This window comes from Dermacentor albipictus, chromosome 2 (assembly GCF_038994185.2).
Source record: "Dermacentor albipictus isolate Rhodes 1998 colony chromosome 2, USDA_Dalb.pri_finalv2, whole genome shotgun sequence".
Lineage (NCBI taxonomy): Eukaryota > Metazoa > Arthropoda > Arachnida > Ixodida > Ixodidae > Dermacentor > Dermacentor albipictus.
Window position 1 is genome coordinate 15,643,736 of NC_091822.1, and position 14,596 is coordinate 15,658,331.

A 14,596-nucleotide genomic window follows, 5' to 3' on the forward strand; every position below is an offset into this window, starting at 1 on the left:
AAACCACGTCAAACTAACTAATACTATCGTATTAAATGCGTTTGTTTTATAACTCGCTTGTGCATGTAATGCACTCGGTGGAACGACAAACAAGTGAAAGAAGGCACGACCATGCACCGACGGTATGATCACGTGAGCCCCAGTTTGTCGACCGCCCAGAAGGCAACGCCCAAGGAATGATAGCCAGCCAGAGTGAATCTAGATAAACCAATGAAACTGGAGGCTTGTCGAAAGATAAACTGTGTCTCGGTACCATTCGTGCTTTCATCTTGGGGTGTCGCCAGAGCTCGTGAAGATCCCGAGTTTCGCCAAACTCGGCGCATCCTGCATAGCACCCCAGGTAACGAATTGTTTTTCTTTATACGCCCCCCGTACTCGCTACCCTGCGCTCTTAGCGTTGCCGAGCCCACACTTTTGTTTATCCATTGCAAATGACTGTGCCTAGGTTGTTCTATCGCTGTTAGTTCTGTCGGGGGATGTCGAACTGAACCCAGGGCCTACTCTTCGTTCCGCAGCCAGTCAAACAATTGGTAATGAAGCAGTCGGCGAAATAATGACCGCGCTTGAAGAACTGAAGTCAGGACAGTCATCGTTACTTAATGAAATAAAACATATCCACGCCAAGTTGTCGCAACATGACAAAGCGTTTGAAGAAATTCGGAACCGCCTCCTAAAAATTGAGCAGGATTGTTCATCCGTTCCCGCACTGAAAGAAAAGTTAGATGACGTTGAAGCTGTCGCAAATGAAAACGCAGATAAGCTTTCCCAATTTTCGTCAAAAATGGATGCCTACGAAGATAATGCCCGCAGATCAAACCTTCTATTTTATGGCATAACCGACAACCCGGATGAAACTTGGAACAAAGCCGAGGGTTTGGTGATTGAACTCTGCAAAACGAAACTCAACGTTGATTTGCAGCCAGTTGACATTGAGCGCGCTCACAGGATTGGGTCTTTTGATGTAAACAAAACAAGACCTATAATTGCCAAGTTCGCGCACTTCAAAGTTAAAGAGCGCATTCTAGCAAACTCGGGTAAACTGAAAGATACTGATTTCAGTATATCTCCAGACTACTCACCAAACACGCGGCTCGCACGCAAAAAACTTGTTGCATTTGCAAACCCTCAAGGCAAACATTATAAGCTTCGTCACAACAGGTTAATAATGGACAGCTCCACCTATGTATATGATCATTCTACGGACAAAGTAATCGAACGACCATCATAGCTAAAGAATGATCCTGGTGAACAACAAAAAAAATGCCTTCTTTCGATTTTATACACCAACATTAGAAGCCTTCTGCCTAAGCTCGACTCTGTTTCTAACCTTATTTCCACAACAGATAGCAACGTTCTTATTCTAACTGAAACTTGGCTAAACACAACCATTGATAACACCGAAATTCAGATTGCCTTAACCGACTTCGATATATTCCGTTGCGATCGTGATGTTAGGCGAGGAGGAGGAGTGTTAATAGCCACTAACCGCAACCTTCATTGTTTCAAAATTGATATCTCCTCTCCATTGGAAATACTGTTTCTGTGCACTAAAAATGCACACCCACCCTTAATATTCGGATCTTGCTACCGTGCTCCTGATGCCGATTCAAGCTTTGTTGCATGCTCCCATGAGGCACTTTGCACTCTGGCACATTCTTTTCCTAACGCGCCAATCATTCTGTTCGGCGATTTCAACTTTCCAGCAATAGTATGGTCTGACATAGCACAAACATTATCGAAGCGCAATGCAGAAAGTGAATTTCTTGACACGTGTCTTACGTTTGGCTTATCTCAACTCATCTGCAATCCAACAAGGCATACAAATGAATCGTCCAGCTTGCTCGACCTCTTGTTTGCCACGCATCCTGACAACATTTCTGAGATAACATTTTTGCCCGGGCTTAGTGATCATGCTGTAATTCACGCTACTTGTCAATTTCATATAACATATCCCCCCAAAATAAGAAAGATCATAACGCTCTACGACAGAGGGGATTATGTCGCGTTCAATGAAAAGTTAACTCAGTTCAGTTACTCCTTTCTCGAAACGTTCACTTGTCGTTCCGTTGAAGATAATTGGTTAATGTTTAAATCCAAAATGCAGGAACTAACGAAAGCCCATATTCCTACCATCACTGTAACTGAACGGCCCTCATCCCCTTGGTTTAATAACACATTAAAACGCCTGAACAATAGAAAGAAAAGGCTTTATCGTATCGCCAAGCAATCTAACATGTCGCGCGCATGGGAAAAGTACCGCTGCATTGACAAAATGTTTCAGTCACAAGCTAACAAAACTAAGCGATCATTCTTTTCAGCCTCACTTCCTGATATGCTACGTAATAACCCTCGTCAATTCTGGAAGATTGTCAATCCATGCCCAAAGAAATCGATAAATGTACTTGACCAAAATGGCGTCCCTATTCCTGATACTGAACTTGCAACAACACTTAATTCAGCATTCTGTTCAGTTTTTACAAAAGAATCTGAAGGCAATCTTCCTTATTTCCCTAACCCTCAATATCCTCCCATGCCTGCCATCACGTTTGAACCTCATGGCATTTGCAGACTAATAGAATCTTTGAAGCTAACTTCATCGGCTGGCATTGACGGAATTAACGCGAAAGTGCTTAAGAATACAAAGGATATCACTAGTGTCATCTTATCACACATTTTTCAACAGTCACTCTCGTCTGGAGTGGTGCCGCAGGACTGGAAGACAGGTAAGATCATTCCAGTCCCCAAAAAAGCTTCTTCAACGTCATGTCTTGACTATCGGCCTATTTCCATTACCAGCGTTTGTTCCAAACTGATGGAGCATGTAATCTTTTCCCACATCATGAGATTTCTAATTTCGAACAACTTTTTTCATCATAGTCAGCACGGATTTCTTAAGAATTTATCTTGCGATACTCAACTTGCGCTCTTTGTAAATGACATCAGTTCCCAATTAGATCTTAATGTACCCGTAGACTCATTGTTTTTAGACTTCGAGAAAGCTTTTGATAAGGTACCCCACAACCGTCTTTTCTTGAAACTTTCAGTCCTGAATCTCAATCCCTTAATTTATAATTGGTTGCGCAGCTTTCTGACCGGCCGACAACAGTTCGTTTTTGCAAATAACTTTTCATCCCCTCTGTCTCCTGTACTTTCTGGGGTTCCTCAAGGTTCTGTTCTTGGCCCCCTCCTCTTTTTAATCTACATTAATGACCTTCCTAATGACATATCTTCTAACATTCGCCCATTTGCGGACGACTGTGTTATTTACCGACCCATTAACAATAGCTCAGATATCCCTGCCCTGCAGCGTGACTTACAAACGGTTGAAAAATGGTGTAAGACATGGTCAATGTCATTAAATGTAAATAAAACCTCATTAATCTCTTTCAATCGTCGGCAATCTTATGTAGCACCCTAATATCTCATAGGTAATTCAATAATATCATCTGTGACCTGTTATAAATCCTTAGGGCTTATCTTAACTCAAGATCTTTCATGGTCCTCTCACATCGCTAAAATAACTAACGAGGCTAACCGCACCTTAGGCTTCCTCAAGCGACATCTGAAATTTGCCCCTCCTCCAGTAAAAACTCTTGCCTACAAATCTGTGGTAAGGCCCAAACTTGAATACGCATGCTCAATTTGGGACCCTCATCATACTAATCTTTCTAACATGCTTGAATCTGTCCAAAACCACGCAGCCCGATTCATCTTCCATGACTATTCTTCATATACAAGTGTCACAGCACTAAAATCTAATGCGAATCTTCCTAGACTACAAGCGAGACGTCAGGTGTCCAGACTCATTCTATATCACAAGTTTTATCATGCCCCGATTGGTAACAGCGTCATATCGCCAGCTCACCGCCATTCATCCCGGACTAATCATTCAAAGTCAGTGTACCCCCGCATGCGCGCACATCATCCCATCTTCATTCGTTTTTTCCACGTACAGCAAGAGACTGGAATGATCTGCCTGAAGAAGCAGCGGACCACTCCAGTGTGACTGCATTCAGGACTGCCATCGAACGCATTTTCCTTTGAAGCAGCCCACCCCTCATGTAAAACCCCTCTCCAGGGGCATTTGAGGAATAAATAAATAAATAATTAAATAAATAAATAAATAAACAAACAAATAAATAAATAAATAGACATGTGCATGAAATCGCTACAGACGGCAACACAGGGTGGCTGGTGCAAGAAACAACGCAGATCACGCCGTTCAAGCTTGTTTACAGCAGTAACCCGACGACCACTCTCGGCGCCATGCTGCCGCACATCACCTACGAAGAGGATCTCTACGTCGCCACCTATCTCCAAAGCGCTGAAGAAGCCCGACAGCCCGACGGCCCGACAGCTCGCCCGCCTGCAGATCAAGAACCGACAGTTGACCTACAGCAGAAGCTGCAATCTTCGAAGAAGTTACGTCAACCGCCAGCGCGGCGACTATGTTTGGGCTCAAACCCCAATATGCCAACGAGGGCTTAGAGAGAAGATTTTGTGACACTATATCGAACCCTACAAGATCATCCGACGTAGAGCATCCGACGTTTTGGCACACTGAACCATGTGGTCGTGCAGGACGGCATTTGCAATCACAGCGGCGCCGCTCACAACCTGAAATAGTCGATGTTGTGCGTCTTAAGCCCTTCTACCAACGCTAACTTTGAGACTTTGTGTCGTGGTTTTTATTTCTCTTGACTACATATGCTTTAGTTTCTTGTGCTCGTTTTTGTGGCATCAAGATGGTATCCTAATCTGGTAGTACACTTACCAGTGCAACCCACGTCACTATTTCTACTCGGCACGAGCCGTGCCCTTTCTCTTTACTTTTCACTCTTTACTCTAGGCGTGTTGTTATAAACAAGCGCAATAAAGGACGCAAGCAGTTTTTCGCCCTTCACCATGTCGGCCATGTTAATGCTTCGCACACGCCCATAACGCACGGAACGTTACATGGTGTCAGAAAGTGGCCGCCCAGTGCAACACTTTCCTGCGGGAGCAGGACCTCGGGCGCACCCAGGAACAGACATTGATGTACTGAAGCCACGCGGACCACTACTCATGACAGGTGATATCGGCAAGAATTGGCAACGATTTAGGCAGATGCTGGAGCTCTACTTCACAGTAACACAGCCGCATGACAAACCCACCAGCAAGGCAGCAAAGACAGCAGTACTACTGAGCTTAGCAGGGGAGGACGCCTTAGGCGTTTTCAGCAACTTCTCCTTCAGCGAAAGTTAAAGCAAAGAAGACTACGAGACCATCCTCGGCAAGTTTGACACATACTTGGCTGCTCAAACAAACGAAGTGTACGAGTGGTATCTGTTCCGGAAGCACATGCAGACAGCGGGGAGACTTTTGAACAGTTCGCACGAGACGCGAGGATGCAAGCCCGATCGTGCAATTTCGGTGAGCTAACAGACTCCATGATTCACGACCAAATTGTGATCGGCATTAACAATGACAGCCTCCGGGCTAAACTCCTGCAAGACAACGAGCTCACGCTGGCTAAAGCCGAAAAAAATATGCAAGGCATCAGAGGCAGCTGCTTCGCAATGCGAAGCATGGCCAGATAAAGTAAACCAAGTAGATCCAGTCAATGTCGCTCGGAGCTCAACCAAGCGTCCAAAAACGTTCAAATGCTCACGTTGTGGCAGAGAACGCAGGCTACGCGACTGCCCAGCTTACGACAAAACTTGCTGAATCTGTAACGCAAGGAATCACTTTGCTGTTTGCTGCAGAAGAGCGGCGCGCGTAGATGAGATCCAGGATGACGGTGATGACAACGACTTTGAAATTTTGAATGGGTGTACCAGTAACATACGTAATGAACATGATTGGATGGTGATAGCGAGCCTTGGCGGCAACGAACTCAAATTCAAAGTCGACACGGGATCTCCAGCTAACGTCATACCGTATTCAGCCTACAGGAATCTGTGGCCAATGCCGCCTGTCAAACCCAGCAACACCACTTCGAGGTCATACGATGGGGCCATCATCAAACACCTAGGTGTCATCAGCCAAGAAGTAGTCATCGGTGACAGACGCCAGCATTTGGACTTCTTTGTTTGCAAGAAAGGAAGGCAGGCACTGCTCGGGCTCATGGCAAGTGAATTGCTCGGGCTAGTTACCAGGACAGTCGACGCAGTGGCAGCAAGCAACTCCGAACAAGTAATGCTGGAATTCGGTGAGCTATTCGGAGGTACCGGCTGCGTACAGCGACACTACAAGATAGTCGTGTCTGCAGATGCTGTCCCATTGGTTCAAGCTGCCCGACGAGTTCCTTTGGCCCCAACGGAACCACTTCGCAAAGAGCTGAAGGGGAGGGAGCAAGTGGGCATCGTGACAAAGGTCAACGAACTGACTGAATGGGTAAGCCCATTGGTAATAGTCAAGAGAAAAGTTGAGGGTTTTCATGGATCCCAGGATAATCAACGGTAGCATAAAACGGGAGCATTACTAAATACCAAGACGTGAGGACATAGAGGCGGAACTGACCGGTGCAAAGTGGTTCAGTCGACTTGACGCGAAGGCTAGTTTTCATCAAATTCCTCTAGATGAAGAAACGTCAAGAATCTTCACTTTCGCAACTCCTTTCGGAAGGTATAGGTTCTTGCGGATACCCTTTGGAATTGCGTCAGCGTCAAAAGTATTTCAAAAGACTCTGAGCGAAGTATTCCATTCCTTACCGGGCGTTCATGTGTATGTAGATGACATTTTGATTTGTGGAACCTCGCAGGAACAACATGACCATCGGTTGAGATCAGTACTCGAAGCTGCTAGGCAAGCTGGTCTTAAGCTAAACGCAGAGAAGTGCAAGGTTGGTGTTCACGAAATCCAATTTCTGGGTGATGTCTCGAAAGATGGCATAAAGCCCAACCAACGACTGATCGAGTGCGTGAAACAGATGCCCATTCCGGCCGACAAACAGGGAGTGCAGCGTCTTCTTGGTGTAGCCAATTATTTTTCCAAGTACCTTCCCTCCTTGTCGCAGAGGACGTCTTCTTTGCGCAGCCTAATCAAGCATGATGCAGTATTTGCATGGACACCAACCCACACGCATGAATAGCACAGTGTCTGTGACAGTCTTGGTCAGCAGCCACTGCTAGCTATCTTTGAACCTCGGAAAGAAACGAAAGTGACGTCAGATGCATGAATGAATGTTTTGGGTTCAGCTCTCATGCAGCGTCACGGAAGTGAATGGCATCCAGTGGCGTACGCACCAGGGGTGCTGACTGACGCGGAACAGCGTTATACACAGATAGAAAAGGAAGCAATAGCAGTGACTTTTCGCTGCCAGAAGTTTCATTACTTTATCTATGGTGGACAGATTGTCTTAGAAACTGATCATCAGCCGTTGATAGCTATAGCTTGTGGGGATGCGCGACTCTAACGCGTCCCCTGAAATGTTGTTTTCCCGCGCAGCTCCCATCTCCTGCCATCTCGCTTCACCACGTGGCCTGCGTGACGCCCGCGGCAGTCGGTCTGGTTGAGGCGCAGTACGAGAGATGGCGCGAGTGTTGTGCTCCTAACGCTGCCTCACGGCGGGTTTACTTGGGGACGCAGGGGAGAACACGCTGAGTCTTTGGCGGCGGGCCGGTCAGCGCCGCGGACGTGCCGCGCGTGCGCCGATCCATACTTCTGCGAGACCATCTCGCATGGCCGCCTTCGAACGTGCCACCGTTCGCGTGACCGTACACGCTAACGACCCGGCGTTGGGATCCAGCATGGGGCGAGCTCATTCGCTCGTTATCCGGTCACGGTGAGTAAAGACTTCTAGATTTGTAGCGCACCCATCGGCATGTTTTATGGATAGCAACTCGGCTAGCAGGCATTGATCTATGAAAGGTGCAATAGATGCCCTTGTGATTGTTTGCACTACTGTGTTGTCGTTCCTTTGTCCCAAGAGCACGGGTAAGAGAACCCCTTATCTGGCGCCCAACGTGGGGCTCTTGGGGAATTGGAGGATAGTTGCAACAGTTTTGCTTCGTTCGAGACCTTTGTTTGAACCGTAGCGTAGGCCTAGCGTGGACCTTGATTGCTAGCGTCGGCGGCGTGCTTTCTTGAGCGAAGCGATGGTGGCTGTAGTGTGTTTGAACTTGCCAACATGCTAAGCCTTTTCGCAAGTGTTTTTTAATGGCATTCGTCGGTACGAGAGTCACGTGGCCGGCATCCTGGGAGAGCGAGGCTTAGCGCCCGCGGAGCATGGGCAAGCCTGAAGCGAGTGAGTACGGAAGGCTCGTGGGTGGTCCGAATTTCTTATGTAAATAGCGTCTCCTATCTCTTTGACTCTGATGAAGTCGCGGCTCTGGGCGCCGGGTGGCCGCGGGCCACCGGTTCCACCACGGGCTGACTGGTATTGCGGCCTGGCACCGGGCGCTCCGACACCGCCTGGGACGGTGGGCGCCGCCAACTCGGATGCTGTGTGCACCCAGCGGGGTAGGACCACGTAACAGAGCTGACGTCTCGTCGCGGCTGCCTGTTTTGCCCCCATTTTGAGTGTTTTTTGGATGCCGGTTGTTGTCAGGTTAGCGACGCTTTAGACCTAAGGCTTTACGGAGCTGCCTGTCGCACGTGGAGGGACACAACCTGGTGGACCATGGCGTTGAAATGTTGCGCTTTGCTTCCCTCATTCTAGTTAGCCTCGCACGAATTGAAATTACTCGTTCGACTCAAGGAAGCGAGCTTCGTTCACGTCAAATTGGCATCTCAGTAGCTGCCCGATCTTTTGGTAGCCGAGTTGAACATCGTACCACGTAGGCGATGCACATGCATAATTCCTTTACCTTGAACTACTGTAGTGTTTGCCGAGTGTGTTGAGTCTACGCAGCGTCATTGGAGTCACCCCTGGTTTACCGTCACCTGCATATCGTCTGCGCTGCTGCCCCGGACTACGATCGAGCCACCGGGCAATGGTGATGCTGTGGCGAGTTTGGCGCAGCGACTTCGGCGGCCGCCTGTATCCAGCTCTCAACCCTCGGCGGGGGAGAAAAGAGCCGGCGATCACCGGCAGCTACCACGGCTCGCCAGCAGGGCGCGTCGGCGCGAGCGACGCTTGCTCGTTCCGACTACTGCGTCGCCGTTTCCGGAGTCCTGGCCTGGAATAGTGCCATCGAGTCTGCAGAGCTGTGGCTGTGACCAGTGGACGCTAGCGGTGTACCAAAGGACAATGTCGGTTCGCATCCTATGGACACAGTGTAGACATTTCCTCGGCGCGACCGCTGTTGCATGTACTATCTTGTTCGCGAAGCACGGTTTGACTTTAGACCGTGTAACATGTTTCACCGGAATAAGTAGGGATTTGGGTTGGGAGGATGTGGGGATGCGCGACTGATATGTTGTTTTCCCGCGCAGCTCCCATCTCCTGCAATCCCGCTTCGCGGCGTGGCCTGCGTGACGCCCACGGCAGTCGGTCTGGTTGAGGCGCAGTATGAGAGATAGCGCAAGTGTTGCGCTGCTAACGCCGCCTCACGGTGGGTTTACTTGGGGGCGCAGGGGAGAACACGCTGGGTCTTTGACGGCGGACCGGCAAGCGCCGCGGCCGTGCCGCGCGTGAGCCGATCCATACTTCTGCGAGACTGTCTCGCGTGGCCGCCTTCGAATGCGCCACCGTTCGCGTGACCGTACACGCGAACGACCAGGCGTTGGGATCCAGCATGGAGGGAACATATTCGCTCGTTATCCGGTCGCGGCAAGTAGCACTTCTATATTTGTCGCGCGCCCATCGGCATGATTTGTGCATAGCAACTCGGCTAGCAGGCACTGATCTATGAAAGGTGCAATAAATGCCCTTGTGATTGTTTGCACTACTGTGTTGCCGTTCTTTGTCCCAAGAGCACGGGTGAGAGAACCCCTCAAGCTCAAAAATCAATAGCTGATATGCCGCCTAGACTACAAAGGTTTTTTATGCGTCTGCTCAAATATGACTATGTCCTTCGATATATTCCAGGAAAAGAACTCATCTTGGCAAACATGCTTTCCCGAGCCACAGCCGTGATACCGGACTAGGACGATGCGGACGCTGATGCAGATGTAGAAATCCATGCTGTGAGTGCGGTTACAGCCCTTGTCAGCGACGTCACGATGAAGCGGCTAAACGAAGAGACTGATAAGGATCCCTATTCACGCGTCGCAATGGAGGCCGTTCGCAATGGTGAAAAAGTTTCACAATTGACAGGCGAGCTGTCAATTGTGAAAGGTATTCTACTGAAAGGTACCAAAGTGGTTGTACCTGCGTCCATGAGAGGCGAGATGATTGCACGAGTGCATGAAGGCCACATGGGCCTTAATAAATGTAAAGCAAGGGCGAGAAGATTCATTTTTGGCCAAACATTAACGCAGATATCACAGAAATTATCCAGAGGTGTGTTGTGTGCAAACACTATGCATATAATCAACCCACCGAACCACTCATCATTACACCTACACCGAATTACCCATGGTATAGGGTCGGTGTCGACCTATTCGAATACGGTGGAAGGTCGTATCTTTCAGTGTATGACGCTCTTTATAACTTTCCAGAAGTGGAGGAGTTGCGTGACACATCGGCGACAACCATCATCAACAAGCTGTGGGCCATATTTGCGAGATACGGTGTTCCGTATGAGGTGTGTACCGAAAACGGACCTCAGTTCAGAAGCAGAGACTTCTGCAGGTTCGCAAGCAAGTATGACTTCAGACATGTCACCTCAAGCCCGGAGTTCCCTAGGTCCAATGGACTTGCAGAGAAAGGCGTGCAGGTAGCTAAAATAATTTTGAAAAAAAAAAACGAAAGAAGCAAGAGAAGACTTCTGGCTGGGGCTACTTAGCTACAGGTCAACCCCCTTAGAAGATGGATGATCACCCGGAGAACTACTCCAAGGAAGGCGATTAAGATCGACTCTTCCTGATTGCAGCAACCAGCAGAGAACGCAAGTGTGGAAACATGTTCAAAAGGAAAATTCGAGACGAGTTTTACCACCACTGGAAAAGGGACAGACTGTTAGGCTGAAGAAAAAGTTTTGGTCACGGAAAGCGAAAGTGGTTAAGCAGGTTTATCCAAGATTGTACGAAGCGTTGACAAAGGACAACAAAACACCCAGTCGCAGCAGGCAACATCTGCTCCCCACAGGTGAAGTTTTCATTCAGAACGCACTGGAAGATGCCCACGGTACTGACGAACGCCAGCAAAGTACACACGCCACTCCCGACCTGCCCGACCAGATTAACGCATCGCCTGCAATGGCCACAGACCCCACTACATCATTACGAAGATCTCGCCGCCAGTTCAGACCACCTCAACGTCTGCAGTACTACGCGAATTTCCAACAGTTGCTTTGACCTCTTGTCTTTTTAATACTGTGAGGACGTGTATTACATAGCTGCTGCTCTAATATGTGTACTTTGAAAAGGAGAGGCATGTATCGTAATCTGATAGTACGCTTACCAGCGCAACCCACTTCACTATTTCTACTCGGAACGAGCCATGCCCTTTCTGTTTACTTTTCCGTCTTTGCTCTTGGCGTGTCTATAAGCAAGCGCAATAAAGGACGCAAGCAGTTTTTCGCCCTTCACCATGTCGGCCTGGTCAATGCTTCGCACACGCCCATAACGCACGGAACGTTACAAGGATGATGTTGTTTAAAAGAGGGCGCTGACACGCGTACTTGTTTTTCCCTTTTCGTGGAGACCACGCTTCACCCACTAAAGGCTTGATTATCTTTGAACGCAAGATGCGTGTGCATAATTGGAACTTAATGGTATGTTATCGATGGTTGTATTCGTTTTCTGTTGTCACCAAAACTTGTGTAATCTGACTGCGGCTCGAGGCGAATAATGTAATGTTTCATTGAAGACATGCGGGCGCCAGCGACTACTGTGCAAATTTCGATGACTCGTATATAAAAGCTTACGCGCTTGACCCGCAGACCATATTTTCGATGGTTGCTGACATTGTTCGCTGCTATCGTTGTACTTTGAGCATAGCCTTTCGTTGTAGACAAATGTCCGCCCAATAAAAGTTAGTTTCGGCAATTTTAAATTTTTACTACTGTGTTCTACAATCACTACCACGTGACAGTATTTTCACGTTGTAGTGATGCTGAAGAAATACAGCGTCAAAGCGGTGAGCTACGAATTCACACATTGTTGGGCGAATATGCGCCCAGCAAAGCAACACTCGAGCACAACAATAGGGGCGAGCAAAATCGGCGATCGTCGAGAATATTGTCACGTGGTAATGACGTATAAAGAACACAGTAGCAATTGTGTGAAAGACGAAACTCACTTTTATTGGGCGAACCTGTGTCCACTAAAACAGCCTACGCTTTAAAAATGGCGATAGCGGCGAACACAATCGGCGATCGTCAAAATCTTATCAGCAGGTCAAGCGCGTTGGCTTTTATGCATCACTGGTCAAATGTTCCAGAGTAATCGCTAGGACCCGCGCGTCTTCCACGAAGTTCTACATCATTCGCGTCGCGCATACACGCCATCAAATTACACAAGGTTCGGTCACAGACAGTGGATGGAACCATCGATAACATTCGAGAAACTTCCGATACGCGCAGGCGCGTCGTGCGCTGTGAGAAAACAATTCTTAGGTGGTGAAACGTGGCCGCCCGGTAAAGATAAGTCCACGTGTCAATATGATCCGCGGCTCAGATGCGTCGGGGTTAGACTCAGCGAACGTTCCAGCGTATTCTCTGGCGCATGCGCAAGCTTTAAAATGCACAACACTACTCGCGTCAGGCATGTAATCTGGCTACAAGAGATTCGGCGTCACCACAGAAAGGAGATACAATCATCTACAAAAATCCAGAATACATACAGGTGCGTCTCGCGCCAACCGATAGCGTTCGACACTTGTTAGCCGGTGAACAGCGGTCACCGGAAATAGAGAAGCACATGTGACACGTGTCAAACAGTACAAAATCGAAAAACAAAAGCACACGTTGTAAAGAAAAATAATACAACAAAGAAATAAAGACCCAAACGTCGTTACCGCACGTGAAATGGCTTAAGACGCAACACGTGGAGTACTTCAGGCCGTGCGCTGCGTCGCTGTCATGCGTAACGCCGTAGGCACGACCTCCTTTGCAGTGCGCCAATACATAGGAGCATCTTGTATGGTCCGAAATAATCTCGCAGTAGCGTTTCACATTGCCCACTTGGGCTTATTTGGAGCATACATCCGAACGTGCTCACGGGGCTGGTACTCTACATAACGCCGTCGAAGGTTGGAGTGTCGGCTGACCATCTATTGCTGGTTCTTGATATGTAGGCGGGCGTCTTGCCAGGATTGTTCGACGGGCTGGAGATAGGCGGTGACGTGGAGGCTATCTTCGTCGGTGACGTGCAGCAGCATAGCGCCGAGTGTCTTCGCCTGGTTCCTTCCGTAAGCCATCTTAAACGGCATCATTTCAGTTGGTTTTTCTTCTGTTGTACTCTAAGCGAAGGTTACGTAGGGAAGACGTAACTGGGCATCCTAGTTCCTGCGCTCGACGTAAAAGTATATTGCCTAGATGTACGTGACAGTTTTAGGCCTTCTGTAAGGCCGTTCATCTGCGGGTAACAGACACTTGTCCTCCGGTGACTTATGTGGCTGTGCTGCAGGATCGCTTGCGTAAGCTCCGCTGTAAATGTTTTTGCCCAGTCGGTGATAAGGAGTTCTGGAGCACCATGCCACCGCAGGATGTTCTCGGCGAACGATTTTGCCACTTGCTCCAGGCTGCTTTCAGGCAGGGCCTTTCTTTCGCTGTGGTAGGTAAGGTTGTCGTTGGCCAGGATGATCCACTACGCTAGGAAGGTACGCTAAGGATGGCGGGATTCCGCTGTGTCGACGCAGCCGCGCTCATCATGCTAGGGGCGATTTTCGCTATCAGCTTACAATTGCAGTACCGGCTGTTTAGGACAGCCTACGTAAAGTGTGCACTGGTGCTACTCCCGTCCTGCATCTCCTCCTTCACCTTGTGCTTCAAAGTGCGCTAATGTCGTGGGAGGTGGAGATGTCCACGCTTGCGACCATGGTGATGTTGTGAAGCCTACCAAACTTTGGCCATACTCGCCGCGTCTTCAGTGCCTCAAAAGCACAGCAGAGACGTCTTAAATCAGTCAGACTGTGGAGGTTTTCCTTTGAGATAAGAAAATTGTAGGCAGCTTCAGTGATGCCCTTCAGGAGATGTTGAACCTTCTCTTCAACCGAGATGCCCGGGTTCACAATTCTACACAGTTTCAATACTTCAATGTAATGGTGTATGTTTCCCTGGACAACTGAGCTCGTCGCGAAAGCGTATGCTCAGCCTTCTTTCGTTTTGAAAGTGAGTCCCCGAAGAGGTTTTTGTTTCCTCCACGAACATTTCCCACGTTGTCATCGTGCTATCGTTATTATCAAATCAGAGAGCTGCGGTTCCGCTGAGAAAGAAAACGACGTTAGCAAGTCGCGCTGTTGAGTTCGAGCCTTTGTGACCACTGACCATTCGATAGTACCTGAGCCATTCGTCAGCGCCCCCATCATCTTTGCCGGAAAAGGTGTGTGGTTCCTTGTGAAGGATCCAGTAGATGATTTGCCTAGGTTGCTCACTGTCATCTTGCACGCTTATGTCATGGCTGCCGC

General features: G+C 48.5%; 1 protein-coding gene across 10 annotated transcripts in view; it reads left to right on the forward strand.

Annotated features, from left to right (window-relative positions):
* The window catches only part of LOC135910875 (testis-specific serine/threonine-protein kinase 1-like), a 371,556-nt gene that overhangs the window by 79,434 nt on the left and 277,526 nt on the right, over positions 1 to 14,596 (forward strand). For 9 of the 10 annotated variants that reach the window (XR_010567145.2, XM_065442939.2, XM_065442944.2 and 6 more), the window contains one exon: positions 13,265 to 13,378. The exons of the other annotated variant lie outside the window; for it this stretch is intronic. Coding sequence is in view for 8 of the 9 variants with exons in the window: in XM_065442939.2 (XP_065299011.1) it covers positions 13,265 to 13,378 (114 nt within the window). In the remaining variant the exon portion in view is untranslated. The remainder of the gene's footprint in view (positions 1 to 13,264; positions 13,379 to 14,596) is intronic. 10 annotated transcript variants of the gene reach the window in all.